The 17265-nt window shown below is 38.6% G+C and overlaps 1 protein-coding gene across 2 annotated transcripts in view; it reads right to left on the bottom strand.

Moving 5' to 3' along the window:
* Positions 1-12231: 12231 nt before the first annotated feature.
* Positions 12232-17265, bottom strand: part of UGGT1 (UDP-glucose glycoprotein glucosyltransferase 1) — a 127608-nt gene continuing 122574 nt past the window's right edge. For both annotated transcript variants that reach the window (XM_059166539.1, XM_059166540.1), the window contains one exon: positions 12232-16642. In XM_059166539.1, the coding sequence (XP_059022522.1) occupies positions 16617-16642 (26 nt within the window). In that variant the 3' untranslated portion in view covers positions 12232-16616. The remainder of the gene's footprint in view (positions 16643-17265) is intronic.

The raw sequence follows: 17265 nt of genomic DNA, 5'->3' as shown, positions 1-17265 counted from the left end.
GCTCTGATCTTTATGATTTCTCTTCTCCTGCTGGGCTTAGGGTTTCTTTCTTGTTCTTTCTCCAGCTCCTTTAGGTGTAGGGTTAGGTTGTGTACCTGAGACCTTTCTTGTTTCTTGAGAAAGGCTTGTACCGCTATATATTTTCCTCTCAGGACTGCCTTTGTTGTGTCCCACAGATTTTGAACCGTTGTATTTTCATTATCATTTGTTTCCATGATTTTTTTCAATTCTTCTTTAATTTCCCGGTTGACCCATTCATTCTTTAGAAGGATACTGTTTAGTCTCCATGTATTTGGGTTCTTTCCAAACTTCCTTTTGTGGTTGAGTTCTAGCTTTAGAGCATTGTGGTCTGAAAATATGCAGGGAATGATCCCAATCTTTTGATACCGGTTGAGTCCTGATTTAGGACCGAGGATGTGATCTATTCTGGAGAATGTTCCATGTGCACTAGAGAAGAATGTGTATTCTGTTGCTTTGGGATGAAATATTCTGAATATATCTGTGATGTCCATCTGGTCCAGTGTGTCATTTAAGGCCTTTATTTCCTTGCTGATCTTTTGCTTGGATGACCTGTCCATTTCAGTGAGGGGAATGTTAAAGTCCCCTACTATTATTGTATTGTTGTTTATGTGTTTCTTTGATTTTGTTATTAATTGGTTTATATAGTTGGCTGCTCCCACGTTGGGGGCATAGATATTTAAAATTGTTAAATCTTCTTGTTGGACAGACCCTTTGAGTATGATATAGTGTCCTTCCTCATCTCTTATTACAGTCTTTGGCTTAAAATCTAATTGATCTGATATAAGGATTGCCACTCCTGCTTTCTTCTGATGTCCATTAGCATGGTAAATTCTTTTCCACCCCCTCACTTTAAATCTGGAGGTGTCTTCGGGCTTAAAATGTGTTTCTTGGAGGCAACATATAGATGGGTTTTGTTTTTTTATCCATTCTGATACCCTGTGTCTTTTGACAGGGGCATTTAGCCCATTCACATTCAGGGTAACTATTGAGAGATATGAATTTAGTGCCATTGTATTGCCTGTAAGGTGACTGTTACTGTATATGGTCTCTGTTCCTTTCTGATCTACCACTTGTAGGCTCTCTCTTTGCTTAGAGGACCCCTTTCAATATTTCCTGTAGAGCTGGTTTGGTATTTGCAAATTCTTTCAGTTGTTGTTTGTCCTGGAAGCTTTTAATCTCTCCTTCTATTTTCAATGATAGCCTAGCTGGATATAGTATTCTTGGCTGCATGTTTTTCTCGTTTAGTGCTCTGAAAATATCATGCCAGCTCTTTCTGGCCTGCCAGGTCTCTGTGGATAAGTCAGCTGCCAATCTAATATTTTTACCATTGTATGTTACAGACTTCTTTTCCCGGGCTGCTTTCAGGATTTTCTCTTTGTCATTGAGACTTGTAAATTTTACTATTATGTGACGGGGTGTGGGCCTATTCTTATTGATTTTGAGGGGCATTCTCTGAACCTCCTGAATTTTGATGCTTGTTCCCTTTGCCATATTGGGGAAATTCTCCCCAATAATTCTCTCCAGTATACCTTCTGCTCCCCTCTCACTTTCTTCTTCTTCTGGAATCCCAATTATTCTAATGTTGTTTCGTCTTATGGTGTCACTTATTTCTCGAATTCTCCCCTCGTGGTCCAGTAGCTGTTTGTCCCTCTTTTGATCAGCTTCTTTATTCTCTGTCATTTGGTCTTCTATATCACTAATTCTTTCTTCTGCCTCATTTATCCTAGCAGTGAGAGCCTCCATTTTTGATTGCACCTCATTAATAGCTTTTTTGATTTCAACTTGGTTAGATTTTAGTTCTTTTATTTCTCCAGAAAGGGCTTTTATATCTCTCGAGAGGGTTTCTCTAATATCTTCCATGCCTTTTTCGAGCCCGGCTAGAACCTTGAGAATTGTCATTCTGAACTCTAGATCTGACATATTACCGATGTCTGTATTGATTAGGTCCCTAGCCTTCGGTACTGCCTCTTGTTCTTTTTTTTGTGGTGAATTTTTACGTCTTGTCATTTTGTCCAGATAAGAGTAAATGAAGGGGCAAGTAAAATACTAAAAGGGTGGCAACAACCCCAGGAAAATATGCTTTAGCCAAATTAGAAGAGATCCAAAATCGTGAGTGGGGAGAAAGGGGATAAAAAGAGGTTCAAAAAGGAAGAAAGAAAAAAGAAAAAAAAAAAAAAAAAAAGAAAAGAATTTTTTTTTTTAAAAAAGAAAACACCTAAGAAAAATGTAAAAAAAAATATATATATATTAGATAAACTAGTAAAAAATCGTTAAAAAAGAAAAAGGTAACAGTTAAAAAAAAAAAATTTTTACCCGAAGGCGAGAAAAAAGAAAAAAAAAAAAATGAAAAAGAAAAAATTAAATTAACTGCAAGACTAAGAAAAATCACAGAAAAAAAGCCATGAGTTCCGTGCTTGGCTTTCTCCTCCTCTGGAATTCTGCTGCTCTCCTTGGTATTGAAACCGCACTCCTTGGTAGGTGAACTTGGTCTCGGCTGGATTTCTTGTTGATCTTCTGGGGGAGGGGCCTGGTGTAGTGATTCTCAAGTGTCTTTGCCCCAGGCGGAATTACACCGCCCTTACCCGGGGCCGGGGTGAGTAATCCGCTCGGGTTTGCTTTCAGGAGCTTTTGTTCCCTGAGCGCTTTCCGTAGAGTTCCAGAGGACGGGAATACAAATGGCGGCCTCCTGGTCTCCGGCCCGGAGGAGCCGAGAGCCCAGGGCCCCACTCCTCAGTGCGCCCTCAGAGAACAGCGCCCAGTTACTCCCGTCTGCCTGACCTCCGGCCGCGCTCCGAGCTCACCGAGCCTGCGACCGGTTCAAGGTAACACCGAGCTGCGAGCTTACTGTCGGCTCTGTCTCTGTAGCCAGCTTTCCCGTTCCAATACCCGCAAGCTCTGCGACACTCAGACACCCCCGATCCTTCTGTGACCCTGCGGGACCTGAGGCCACGCTGACCCCGCGTGGGCTTCGCCCCGGTTTAGCCTCTGGAGCGATGTCCCTCAGCGGAACAGACTTTTAAAAGTCCTGATTTTGTGCGCGGTTGCTCCGCCGCTTGCCGGGAGCCGGCCCCTCCCCCCGGGGTCTATCTTCCCGTCGCTTTGGGTTCACTTCTCCGCCGGTCCTACCTTTCAGAAAGTGGTTGTTTTTCTGTTTCCAGAATTGCTGTTCTTCTTCTCTTCGATCTGCCGATGGATTTTCAGGTGTTTGCAATCTTTAGATAAGCTATCTAGCTGATCTCCGGCTAGCTGAAGCAGTCTCAGCTTGCTACTTCTCCGCCATCTTGACTCCTCCCTCCTAGAACATCCTTTCTTGATAAAAACCCTCAACAAAGTAGTGATAATGGAAAATACCTCAACATCATAAAGGTCATATACAAAAGACCCATAGCTAACACCATCCTTAATGGGGATAAAGGTGGAGAGTTTCTACCCTACGGCCAGGAAAAAGACAAGGGTTACAATTTTACACAGTTACTGGAAGTCAGCCTAAGGAATCAGAACAACAAAAAGAAATAAAAGACATCCAAATGAAAGGAAGAAGTAAAATTTTCACTATTTTCAGACAATGTGATACACTATGTAGAAAATCAGAAATACTCCACCAAAAAATTGCTAGAATACATAAATTCGGCAAAGTTGCAGGATATAAAATCAATATGCAGAAATCTGTTACATTTCTATAAACCAATAACAAAGCAACAGAAAAAGAAATCAAGGACTCAAACGCATTTGCAATTGCACCAAAAACAATAAGATACATAAGAATAAACCTAACGAAACAGGTAAAAGATCTGTACTCCAAAAACTATAGTACACTTACAAAAGAAATTGAAGAGGACACAAATGGAAAAGCACTCCATGATCATTATTGGAAGAACATTGTTAAAATGTCTATACAACCCAAAGCAATTTACACATTCAATGCAATCCCTATCAAAATACCACCAGCATTTTTCACAGAGCTAGAACAAACAATCCTAAAATTTGTATGGAACCACAAAAGACCCCAAATAGCCAAAACAACTCTGAAAAACAAAAATAAAACAGGAGGTATTACCATTCCGGACTCCAAGCTCTATTACAAACCTGTAATCATCAAGACAATGTGGTTCTGGCACAAAAACAGATGCAGATATCAATAGGACGGAATAGAATAGAAAACCCAGAAATGGGCCCACAACTGTATGGTCAACTAATCTTCAACAAAGCAGGAAAGAATATCCAATGGAAAAAAGATAGTTTTTTCAACAAACTGTGTTAGGAAAACTGGCCACAACATGCTGTGTACATACTGTACACATACATACATACATGCTATATGCATACACCATACACAAAAACAAATTCAGAATGGAGGAAAGACTTAAAGGTGAGACAGGAATCCATCAAAATCCTAGAAGATAACACAGTCAGCAATCTCTTTGACCTTGGCTGTTGCAACTTATTAGACATGCAGCCAGAGTCAAGAGAAACAAAAGCAAAAATGAACTCTTGAGACTTTGTCAAGATAAAAACCTTCTCCACAGCAAAGGAAACAGTTAACAGAACTAAAAGCAGTCTACGGAATAGAAGATACTTGCAAATGACCTATCTCATAAAGAGTTAGTATCCAAAATCTATAAGATATCAAACTCAACACCCCCCAAAAAAACAAATAGTCCAGTTAAAAAATGAGCAGAAGACATGAATAAACACTTTCCCAAAGAAGAATTCCAAATGCCTAACAGACACATGAAAATATACTCAACATCACTCATCATCAGGGAAATGCAAATCAAAACGATGATGAGATACCACCTCACACCTGTGAGAATGGCTAGAATTAATGACACAAGAAACAACAGACGTTAGTAGGGATGCAAAGAAAGGGGAACCCTCTAGTGCAGCTACTCTGGAGAACAAGGTAGAGGTTCCTCAGAGTTAAAAATGATCCATTTTTACCATGATCCAGCAATTTCACTACTAGATATTTACCCAAAGGATACAAAAATTCAGATTCAAAGGGGTACCTGCACCCCAATGTTTATAGCAGCATTATCAACAATACCTAACTATGGAGAGAGCCTGAATCTCTATCAACTAATGAGTGGACAAAGAAGATATGGTGCATATGTACAATGAAATATTACTCAGACATCAAAAAAAAAAGAAATCTTGCCATTTGAACCACATGGATTGAGCTAGAATGTTGTATGCTAAGCAGAATAAGTCTGTGAGAGAAAGACAAATACCATATGATCTCACTCATATGTGGAATTTAAGAAAGAAAACAGACGTACGTACAGGATGTAGGGGAAAAGGAGAGAGGGAAACAAACCATAAGAGACTCTTAAGGATAGAGAACAAAGGGCTGATGAAGGGAGGTGGGTGGGGGATGGGCTAGATGGATGATGGGTATTAAACAGGGCACTTGTTTGATGTGATGAGCAGGTGTTGTACGTAAGTGATGAATCACTGAATTCTACTCCAGAAATCAATTGCACTGTATGTTAACTAAAATTTAAATTTAAAAAATTATTTTCTTAGTAGTTATGTTGGTATTACAATTAATATCTTAAACTTATATAGCAACTTAGTTTGAATGGTAAAAACATGTTTCAATAGAATATACTCTGTCGAGGGAGACAAACCATAAGTGACTCTTAATCTCACAAAACAAACTGAGGGTTGCTGGGGGAAGGGGAGTTAGGAGAAGGGAGGTGGGGTTATGGACATTGGAGAGGGTATGTGCTATGGTGAGTGCTGTGAAGTGTGTAAACCTGGCGATTCACAGACCTGTACCCCTGGGGATAAAAATATATGTTTAGTAAAAATTTTTAAAAATTTAAAAAAGAATATATTCTGTCCATTCCCTATTATTTTGTCAGTTATATTCTTATATAATTTATGCTCATTAATATAAATTTTCCACTATTGTTTTATGTATTTGCCTTTTTAATCATATAGGGGGAAAGATGAGCTATAAACTAAAAGTAAATGATGCTATTTTTCATATTTATGTATGTAGTTACATTTACCAATTTTTTTATGGCCTTGAGCTACTGTCTAGTGTCTTTGTTTCAGCCTGAAATATTACCATTAGCATTTCTTGTAAGGCAGGTCTACTATTAATGAACTCTCACAGATTTTGTTTATCTAGAAGTATCTTAATTTTTCCTTCATTCTTCAAATATACCTTTATCAGATATAGAATCCTTGGTTGAGAATTTTGTGGTTTTTTAAGGACAATAAATGTCATCTCTCTGCCTTCTGGTTTCCATGGTTTCTGGCAAGAATTTGGCTGCTAATCTAAAATTGTACTTGATTCATTGTTTCTCTCTTGCTGCTTTCAAAATTCTGTCTTTTGTTTCAACAATTTAACTATATATCTTGGTGTGGATCTCTGAATTTATCTTGCTTTGAGTTTGTTTTTTGGATGTGTAGATTCATGTCCTTCAACAGATGTGTAGAGTCATGTCCTTCAACAGATTTGGGAAGTTTGGGGCCATCATTTCCTCAAATACTTTCTCTGCCCTTTCTTCTCTTTCTAGGACTCCTACGATGCATATATTGATACACTTGAGAGTGACCTATTGGTCCCTAAGATTCTTCATTTTTCTTTCAGCTCCCAGATTGAATAATTTCAACTCTCTTAGTCTTTAATTCTCTGATCCCTTTTTTCTGCCTGCTTATATCTGCCTTTGAATTCTTTCAGTGAATGTTTCATATCATTTTGTGTACTTTTAAGCTCCAGGATTTAGTTCCTTTTTATGTTTTCTATCTTTTTAAAATATATTTTCATTTTGTTCTTATGTCATTTTCCTAATTTCCATTAGTTCTCTGTCCATAGCTTCATTTAGTTCATTGAGAATAATAAATCCATTGAGTCAATGTTTTTAATAAGTCTAATGTCTGGGCTTTTTCAAGGAAAGTTTCTGTCAATTTTTCCCCCTATGATTTGCCATATTTTCCTATTTCTTTGTATATTTTTAACTTTTTTTTTTTTTCAAAGAAATGGACATTCTGGGCATTATAATATGCCTACTTTGGAAATCTGATTCCCCTAGTCCTCAAGGATCAGTGATTTTTGCTTACTGAATGTGAAGCCATCTGTTTGTGACTGTCCCAAAATATTTTTTGCAAAGTATTTTTGTGTGCGATCTCTGAAGTTTCTGCCCCATTATCTACATAGTCAAGCAGTGACGGAGAACAATTTCCTTAAATGTCTATTTCCAATAAGGAAAAAAATAGGGGACTGTCTCTAAATTTTCTGATAGGTGACACCAGGATAAGCCACTGCTGAGGGACGAAACCCATGTGAGTATCTGTGCCAGTTCCTCAGGCATCACTAGACCAGCTCAAATGTATTTGTCCAAACATTCTGAGGAAAGATATCTTCTCTCCACCCTGACACCAGCCAACTGCTCCAAGAACACAGGCTGCTGTTCCCATAGCCAAAGCTGTGCCCAAAAATGGAGAGTCATAGTTGGTTCATGCATGTCATGCACAAAAGTCCAGAAGCCTCTCCATGAAGCACTTCTCTGGTTGTTCTAAGTGTCCAAATGTGTTCCAAAGTTCCAAAATACTTTATTTCAATAGCTTTTTCCAGTTTAGTCATTGACTTAGTGGGGTGACTGACTCGACCTCAAATACATTTTAAAGGAATGTTGTTAGGTGCATACATATTTAGGATTGTTAATATCTTCTTGATTGACTTTTATCATTATAGAATGTCCTTTCTTATCCTCCAGTAATATTCATTGTCTTGAAGTCCACCTTGTCTTATATTAACATAGCCACACTAGTTTTCGTATATTTGTGTGATGTATTTCTTAATTTCAACCTATCTGTTTCTATTTATTTTTATTCCTTATAAATCATTTTTTAAAACACAATTCAAAAATCTCCTCAAGTCTGAATTTTCTTTTATAAACATATATTTTTATCCCCAGGGGTACAGGTGTGTGAATCACCAGGTTTACACACTTCACAGCACTCACCAAAGCACATACCCTCCCCAATGTCCATAATCCCACCCCCTTCTCCCAACCCCCCTCCCCCCAGCAACCCTCAGTTTGTTTTGTGAGATTAAGAGTCACTTATGGTTTGTCTCCCTCCCAATTCCATCTTGTTTCATTGATTCTTCTTCTACCCACTTAAGCCCCCATGTTGCATCACCACTTCCTCATATTTCGCTAAGCATGATACGCTCTAGTTCCATCCATGTTGTCGCAAATGGCAAGATTTGATTTCCTTTGATGGCTGCATAGTATTCCATTGTGTATATATACCACAACTTCTTGATCCATTCATCTGTTGATGGACATCTAGGTTCTTTCCATAGTTTGGCTATTGTGGACATTGCTGCTATAAACATTCGGGTGCACACACGAAAATAGACTCAAAATGGATGAAGGACCTCAATGTGCAAAAGGAATCCATCAAAATCCTTGAGGAGAACACAGGCAGTAACCTCTTCGACCTCAGCCGCAGCAACATCTTCCTAGGAACATCGCCAAAGGCAAGGGAAGCAAGGGCAAAAATGAACGATTGGGATTTCATCAAGATCAAGTCTGATTTTTTAAAAAAAATCTTTTAGTTAAGACTATTAATATATAATGCAAATATTGATTTTTGGGGGGTTTAAAGTCTGCTATTTGGCAATTTTTTAGTATGTATTTCCTCTGTACTTGTTCCTTTGTTCCTCTTTTCCTGCTTCTATTGGGTTGATTGATTTTCACATTTGTTTGGTTTTCTTTAAAAAAGTTTAAGCATTGCATTCTATCTCTATCAGTCGGGGGTGGGTCTGCTATAACTGTGTTTGTTTGTTTTTTAATGTATTCTAGGGAAAACAGTACGCTCACTCAGCTTATCAGTTTATCTTGCATTACTATCATACCAATTCACGCGCAAGTAAGAATCTTACAACTCCTATCTTTTGTAAAGTGATCATATATTTTACTTCCATATATATGTATATATTATTACTGTAGGTATCATTTTTGCTTTAAGCAATCAACAGTCTCTTAAAGAAAAAAATAGTATATTAACCCACACATTTACTATTTCCAGTGTTCTTCTTCTTTCCTGTGGATCTGCATTTTATCTGGCATCATTTCCCTTTTAGTCTGAGGAACCTTTACCATTTTCTTATAGTTCAGATCGATTGGGAATGAATTCTTTTTTCATTCAGTTACTCCAAAATGATTATATTTTGCTTTCATTTTCAAAGAGTATTTCTCCCACACATAGAATATTAAAACAGCTTTTCCTTCTTTTAGCACTTTAAAAATGTTATTTCACTGTCATCTGTTTTGTTTTTGTTTTTGTTTTTTTCTGTTGAAAAGTCAGCTACCATTCTTATTATTGTTCTTGTGTATCATGTGTCTTGTTTTCCCCATTACTTTTAAAAGATTTTCCTTATCTCTGTTTTTTAGCATTTGACTAAGATGTGCCTAAAGTGTGGCCTTTATATTTATCCTGCTTTGGGGTGGGGGGTGGTGACATATAGTTAGAAACCTGAAGAGTGTCACCATTTTGTGATTTTCACATTTCACACCACGCAGGATTGCTCAGGGGAGACACTAAGGTTGGCCTTGAGGAGAAAGGCAAGGTAAGACCTGTGGGCAAGAATCTTTATTGTGGTTTCCCCAGGAATGAATGGACAAGGAAGGGAAATAAGGATTAGGACTAGTTAATTTGAGGAATTCCAGTGGGCTCTAGAGCAAAGGCCCTGTCACTGGCTGTCTGGTACCTGGCCTTAGGTTATTAGTGTTGGGGGTTAGTGGCCCCGAGTGTGCATAGCCAACCAGTAGAGTGGTTGAGGGTGTGAACTTAATTGGATGCTTAAGCTAGCTCACTGGACCCTAGCTAGCCAGGACCTCAAATCTAGGTATAGAGAATTTTTAAGGAACTACATGACCAGGGTCACTGAGTTTCCTAGATCTATGAGTTGATATTTTTAATCACATTTTGAAAAAGTTTTGTCAATATTCCTCCCAAACTTCTTCCATGTTTTTCCCCCCTCTAAGAATTTCTCTTATTCATCTAGAACTCCACTTAGTATATTTGTTATATTGTTTACTATTGCCTCACAGCTTATTACATCTCTGTTCATTTTTCTTTTTTTTTTCCCCTCTTTGCTCTTCAATTTGCATACTTCCTATTAACCTGTTTTCAAGTTTACTGATCCTTTCTTTTGCAGTGTTTAATTTTTAACCGACTTTTGAGGGGGCAGAATGAGGGGGAGAGAGTCTTAAGCAGGCTCCATCCCCAGCACAGAGGCTACCATAGGGCTCAATCTCACAACCCTGAGATTGTGACCTGAGCCCAAATCAAGTCAGACACAACTGGTTGAGCCATACAGGCACCCCTGCAGTGTTTAATCATTTAAGCCTTTCCATGAAATTAATTTTTTTAATTGTATGTCTCTTCTAAAATTCCCCACATTTTGATCCTTTGTATTTATCACTTTCTATAGCTCCTTTAAGGTATTTATTATTTTTTTTAATTCTTATTCAATAACATTAACATCTTGCTTATTTGTTTGTTTTCTTGGTTATGTTTCAATCATTCCTGTTTCTTCTTCTGTCTTATGATTTGTAATTGTATCCTGGACATTCTGGATAATATGCTGTAGAGATCCTGAATTAAAGAGTTTAGTTTAGTAGGCAGTTAAGTCACTAGATCACCTTCTTTGAAGACTTGATTTTAGGCTCTATTAGAATGGGTTTGTTTTAGTTTTGCCCTTAGGCCTAGGTTCTAGACCTGAGTTCTGAGCATGGTTCTCAACCTAGGGCATGACCTACTAGGTTTTCAATGAAAAGCCTTGAATATTTACTACATCTCCTAACTTGGTGAGACATAAATCCCAAACTTTCCCAACTTTCCCTCCCCAGCACCAGATATCTGTTGAAATCTCAGCTGAGTCTCTCCAGCATTCCAGTCATTGCTTTCTGTTAGCTTCCCTGGAATCCTACCCAGTTCATGTTTAAGAGTCAACAAAATATTTGAGGGGAGTGCCAGGCAAACTCAAGGCTTTGTTGTTTCCTTTTTGGGATTTCCCCCTCCAATTTCCAAGCTGCTCCAACAGCCCTGAATTCTGACTTGGCTCCTCAACCTCAGGGGACTGACACTTTTTGTTTTATTCCCTGTTGGCCACATGAGGAATAGTCACTTTAATGTGGATCTTATCCAATGTGTTAACTCTTCTTTCGGTGGATAGAGTCCCCTCTAGTTTTTGCCTGTCTTGGTTTCCATTGCATTTCAAAAATGTGTGTAATTATCAATAGAAGGGTTTGTCTGATACAAGACACTCTTGCCATTACAGGAAGCCAGGTGATAGTAAGATGTTTAAATGTTATTTAAAATAAAACCCAACTTTCTCTTACTTATCTCAGTAATGGTTACACAAGTCTTCATCTTCAAAATCCATCAAGATGTGTTTGTGTCCTTGGGTCTATGTGCTGTTTGCCAAAAAAAGTTCATTACAAGAAAAAGCCAATTTTATGTTGGTACCCAGTTAAAAACCACTTGGGCTTTCTTGTGGTCTTCGGATCAAACTCAGATCCCTGCCTCAGAACTTCTCTCCCAGATACAACTCTAGTTTCACTTACAGCTCCTTAAATGAGACACACTAGCTCCTGCTCCTCCCTCTCTATCCTTGCTTCCCACATCCTACATGGATAACTCCTACTTATTCCTCAGGCTTCAATTTAAGTGTCATTGTAGAAGCTTTTCCCGACTGCCAAATAAATCCGTCCTCTCTTCCAACTTAGGTGCCCTCTGTTGTGTGTCACAGCCACTAGGTCCCACTTCCTGACCTCCACCTCAGCAAGATCATTCATTACACTAGCTTGCAGTGTCCAATGAGCATCTGAATGTCAAGAACCATATCTTCAAGTATAGCCCAAGTAGGAGTTCAAAGAAGGTGCAAAATGTTCAAATTCTATGCCATCCTTCTTGTTACAGTTAGCCTTTCTAGGGCAGCTTGACTTCTAGACCCCTTTGCGGCAGTTCCCCAAGGTTGGAGACCTTGAAGAGGCACAGGTTTTATTGTGAGAATCCAGAGAGTTGACAGCAACTGGACCCAGCTCCAACACCAGAGGAGACATTCAGGTAAAGCTCTCATTCCTGTCTAAGCCTGCTTCTTCTGTCACATGAAAGGGTGGAACTTTGAGTCCTAATGATTATGTCCTTCCTAAACATAAAAGCTGAATGACTGACCAGGTGTTAAAGAAGACAAGGAAACGTTTATTGTGTTGAGCAGACCTTATTTTCATTACAGTACCAGGAAATTCATTCTCAGTTTACTTCAGGTGCAGAGGGCTCTGCAGACATTTAGAGCCCCAGTGCTTGTTCCCAAGCAAGGGGCAGCACCTGGACCTATGTTGCATTTGATGGAACAGGATTACAGTAAAACAAAATAATTATAAAGAAGGTTTTCTAATACATAACTTTCTTTAAAAACTCTTTTTTTCCTAGGTTTACCTTGTTATTACCAAGTATAACTGGTGGGAAAATATGATACTTGATAATCTTTTTCTCAAATTGTTGACTTAGATTTTGCTACTTTTATTTTGAAGAGAAATTATGCCCCCTCGCTGGAAATCTAAAAGATGACAAGTAAGGCAATGCATAAATTACAGGTGGGATAGTCTTAGCTCACAACCTAACTTGTTTCCTCTTAAATCTTCCACATTTGGCCTGTGTTGCTAGGTAATTTAAGACTCAGGAGATAGCCTCTTGCTTGGAAAATCATTATCAGAGAGTTTAAACTTAATGCACTACTTTGGGGGAAACATGCAGCTGCTTGAAGCTGATTTTGTGGTTTCTTTTTATAAACTGTCAGCACTCGATGGCACCCTGAAAAGAAGATATCCACTACTCCATGCAGTAACTCACAGCTACCCAGAAGTGTCATTTCTGAATTAGATCAAGAGATCAAATACCAAATGAAAGAAAACTGGTATCCTCCAGAGAGTTTGAAATATCAATCACAACCTGAGTTAATGAAGTCTAATTAGCTTGAATTCAATCAGGTAATTACCAAAGTCATGACTGACATCCCCCCCCCACTACATCAAGCAGGGAAAACATGAATTGAAGTAAAAAATGTCATCTCACCAAACTAGACACAATAGCTATTTTTAACCCATCATCCCAAAAAAATATCCCCATAAAATCAAATACTTAAAAAATTATTAAAATTACACACTGGTATAGATATTTAAATAATTTTGCACACAATCCACCTTCCATTTGTTGTTGCCAACAAACAGTTTCCATTAGGTGACTTTACCAAAACATTTCCATTTCCATGAAATTTGATGCCATAGCACTAACATTATATTTAAAAAATGCACTAGAAATTCCCTTGTAACTCGAGTTGAATTACTTCTTTTAATCACTCATGACAATTTTAGAAAAGGAATACTTTTAAGTACTCAAATTTACTCCCAGGTTAGATGTGGATAAGGAGAATAATTTTACTTGTTGCAAGGAGAGCAGTGTCTGACTTATTGCAAATTATGGTGTCCTTCTAGTATAACTCCCAGCTAAAGGAAACTGGGATTTCCTTCCTATTTCTTGGGCCAGTCTCTTCTGAAAACTGCAATGCCACCCCTAGCTTTCAGCCCTTCATTCCGGGACTGAGTCCCTGCAACCAGGCAAAAGTTGTTCATTCAAGCAGAGCCTCAACATGGTTCATATGAAGACTTGACAGCAAAGTTCATTAAGCTCCATTCCTGGAAATGATTTCTATTAATAATCTCTCCCACGAGCTGAGTTCACACAACACACGGGCCTACCATGAGGCATATGTGTGTAGTAGATAGGCAAATATCTGTATGTTTCCATTTGAAATGCCACATTTTGAGATTCTACACTTTATCAACCTTATGAAAAACCAATGTGTCATCATTCTGAGTGTGATAAGTATTGAGTACAATTTTAAAACAAACACAGTCATGTCCCTACAGCTCCAGCAGCAGGTGTGCATGGGTTTTGATCTCAAATACCACTGTTCATAGAACATAAAAATTCACACTGCTGCATGCCACTCTGACATGTCACATTATTTTACATTACTCTGGCACTGATTCAGAAAGAAAATTTTCTATTATGGCATGATGAGACAAAAAGAACTCCACTACATATAAATAAATGATGGTTTAAAACAATGCACTGTGAATAGTTTCCAGAAGCTTGAGTGTTTCAGTGCAATCAGCTCTTGCTTCTTGGGAAAAAAAAACAACAACAACTATCTTTTCGGTCACAATTTGCTTTCACATAGTAAAGACACAGACAAAGCTGACCAAGACCAAATTTTAGTGGTACTATTATTTCCTAGGGCATTAGAGGTTCACCCTGACAGATGCTAACGACACGGGAAACAAGAGAAGGAAGGCCCTAGACTACTTAAAAAGCAAACTGGGTCTTACATAGATTCAGCTATTGGTAAGACTTATGTTTAGGGTGGTGATGGGTAAGGGCAGTGAGGATACACATACTACACAGAGAATAGATTTCACACTGTACCCTCCTCACATGGAATATGCATAAAACATTTGGTGGAAAGACATGAAGAAAGGTGACCTGTTCCATGTCCCATGGGAATCAGCATTTAAAAAGCATACCTGAATGCCTTCAGTATTTCTTGTTCAATCTCCCAGAAAATAAACTCAGAAAATGCACAATTCCTTTTATAGTTGTAAACTGAAGCAGCGGCACCAGAAGCCTCTCTGAAGGCTTACTTAAATCTAAGATGAAGCTGAGCAAATGTTTTTTGCTCTCATTGAGTCTATCCCTTCAATTGCTCTGACCAGGTGAGCAGGGCAAAGAAAACTCAAGCTTTGTGTTGTCAACAGCAATGATTCTGAGGGACTTTTTAAACTTGGATAAATTTATCTAAAAATCTTTTGAGTTCCCCTCTTCCCAATTTTTAATTTAATTACAAAAGCAAACTGAAAAGCTCCTTCACACTGACTCCTAAGCTAACTTTTGCTTATGTGAATATGGAAAAAACTAATTATTTAATATTTGTCATAAGACTTTGATTTTTAAAAAAGACTGCAAATCATTATTCCCTGATGTGGAAGAGTAAGGATTCAGCTATTCATCTGTAGTCCTTCCTCACATTTTTAAAAAGGAGGCAAAATATTAGAGACGAAAGCAGTTTACACTGGAAGGAGGTACAGTCCATGGGAGTGCTCTTGCTGCCACACCTTGCAGCCTGAGCAAATGGAGGGAAGGACCTAGAGCCTTACACCCATGCAGGCCAACAAAACACCAGAAGACTCCCTGTTGGTGCCTCCCTGCATTGCCTGCTCACCAGGAGAGGCTACTCCAGAAGGGCTATTCTGGGCTGCTAAAGTAAAAACACTAAAAGCAGTGACTAAAGGGCTAATGTTGAAATGTGATTATGTGCAGTCAGAATAGGTGATACATGGGCAATTTTGGCAAACCAAAGGCAACCCACAGTACTAAACTAAAAGGAATACAGACCAGTGTACAGAGAAGCACAAATAACACAGTCAACACCCCTCCTCTTCTCAGCTCTGGGAGTCCTTCACAGAGAAAAGTCAAACCCAACTTTGCCTAGGTCTGAGAGAGGAACCCCCCTTCTTCCCCAGGAATGGAGGGATGGATGATGCAATGACCTTCCTGAGGGAGCCTGAGCCCTGCAAGATGGATCATCAGAGGGGCTCACTATGGCTATATCCAGTAAGGAAATCAATAACACACTTTTTTTTTTTTTTTTAAGAAAGTGGGAAGAAAAAGCAAAGACATTCACAAATACAAAAACTGTTTACAAAACAATTACCTAAAAAGTTTACTGGGGTTGGGTGGGGAATAAGAATCATGTTTTCATTTCAAATTAGTCACATGGTACTAATGGTTTATAAAAGAGAATGGCCAATTTCTGTCTTCCTCATCTCCCATACAAACACCTTAGAGTCCTCCTATTCCTGATATTTTCCCTACCCTCACCCCAAACCACCCCATCCCATCCCCAAATTAATCTGCAACGAGCGAACCCCAGGACACATGATTGTTGGTTGGGTTCCAATTTGACAATGAACCTAACGCTGGGGAAGAGAACAAAAAGACACTGGAGCGGCACTGGCAAAAACTTCAAGGTGTGTGGACCCTGGACAAGACTTCTGCCACACGGCTTCTGCCACCACGGAACTAAGCTGCAGACTGAGCTCCGCTGCCAGTAAACTGAGGTAAGGAAGAACATGGCGGCTCTGCCTGGATGGCTTCCTGTGGTGGTGCAGCATGTGTGTGCTCTTGGGTGTGGGCACCACAGAACTCATTTTCTCCCAGTTGCCTTTGCCATTTTCCCTCTGGTTAGAAGATTGCTCTTTACAGAGTCTCAAAAGATCAGCCACTTGTCTTCCTCTGAGGTACAAATCCAATAGAGTCTTAATTCCAAAGATCCAGAGCCCACTGGTATGCAGAAGTCGAAATCAAATGCTCAGAATCAAAAGGTGTGGCACACCTGCCCAGCCAGTTTATCAGCAGTTGTAAAGACAGATCAGAAAAAAAACTAGCATTTAATATAAAAAGTGTTTTTCAAATGGTGCAATTTCCTATCCTCCTGTGAATGAAGATCATAACTCTTCTCGTTTCTGAGGTCCTATGGGAAAAGAAAACAATTGAAAATAAAATGGTTTATCCTCAAGTTACAAAAATACACACTGGATTTTTTTTTCCCAATATTGTAACTTATTAATTATGGCCCCACCTCCCTTTTATCTCTCTTCTTAAATTTTAGGAGCTTTGGTTTGGTGTCCTTATATTATATTTTGAAAACAAAAACAAAATTTAAAAGGCCTTTTTGTTTTTAAAAACTACCCGCATATGCCCACTCCAGCAGAACTGTTTTCACAAATACAATATTTACTTCTGGTAAAAATGCATGTATTTTTAGTCAGGATTCTTCTTTTTTCACTTAATAACATATAAACATTTTCCTAAATAAAAGTGAAGCTCATTTGCCATTCTCTATTCTTGGATGTTTAAACTGTTTTTAAATTTTTCCATTTATATGACTTTTTCCTTATATGGACTTACTTCTTTAAGGTAAATTCTCAAGAAAGGAATTACTGAGGGAATAAACATGTTAATGGTTCCTGACAGCTGATTTTATTGCTTTTTTTTTTTTTTTAAGAGAGAGGGCAAGAGAGAGTGGGAGGGTCCACGAAGGGAGAGAATCTTAAGCAGGCTCCACACCCAGTAGAGCCTGACAGCTAGACTTGC

Source organism: Mustela lutreola, chromosome 3 (assembly GCF_030435805.1).
Source record: "Mustela lutreola isolate mMusLut2 chromosome 3, mMusLut2.pri, whole genome shotgun sequence".
NCBI classification, from domain to species: Eukaryota; Metazoa; Chordata; class Mammalia; order Carnivora; family Mustelidae; genus Mustela; species Mustela lutreola.
The sequence above is the reverse complement of the archived record's forward strand: the minus strand, read 5'-3'. Positions and strand labels throughout refer to the sequence as shown.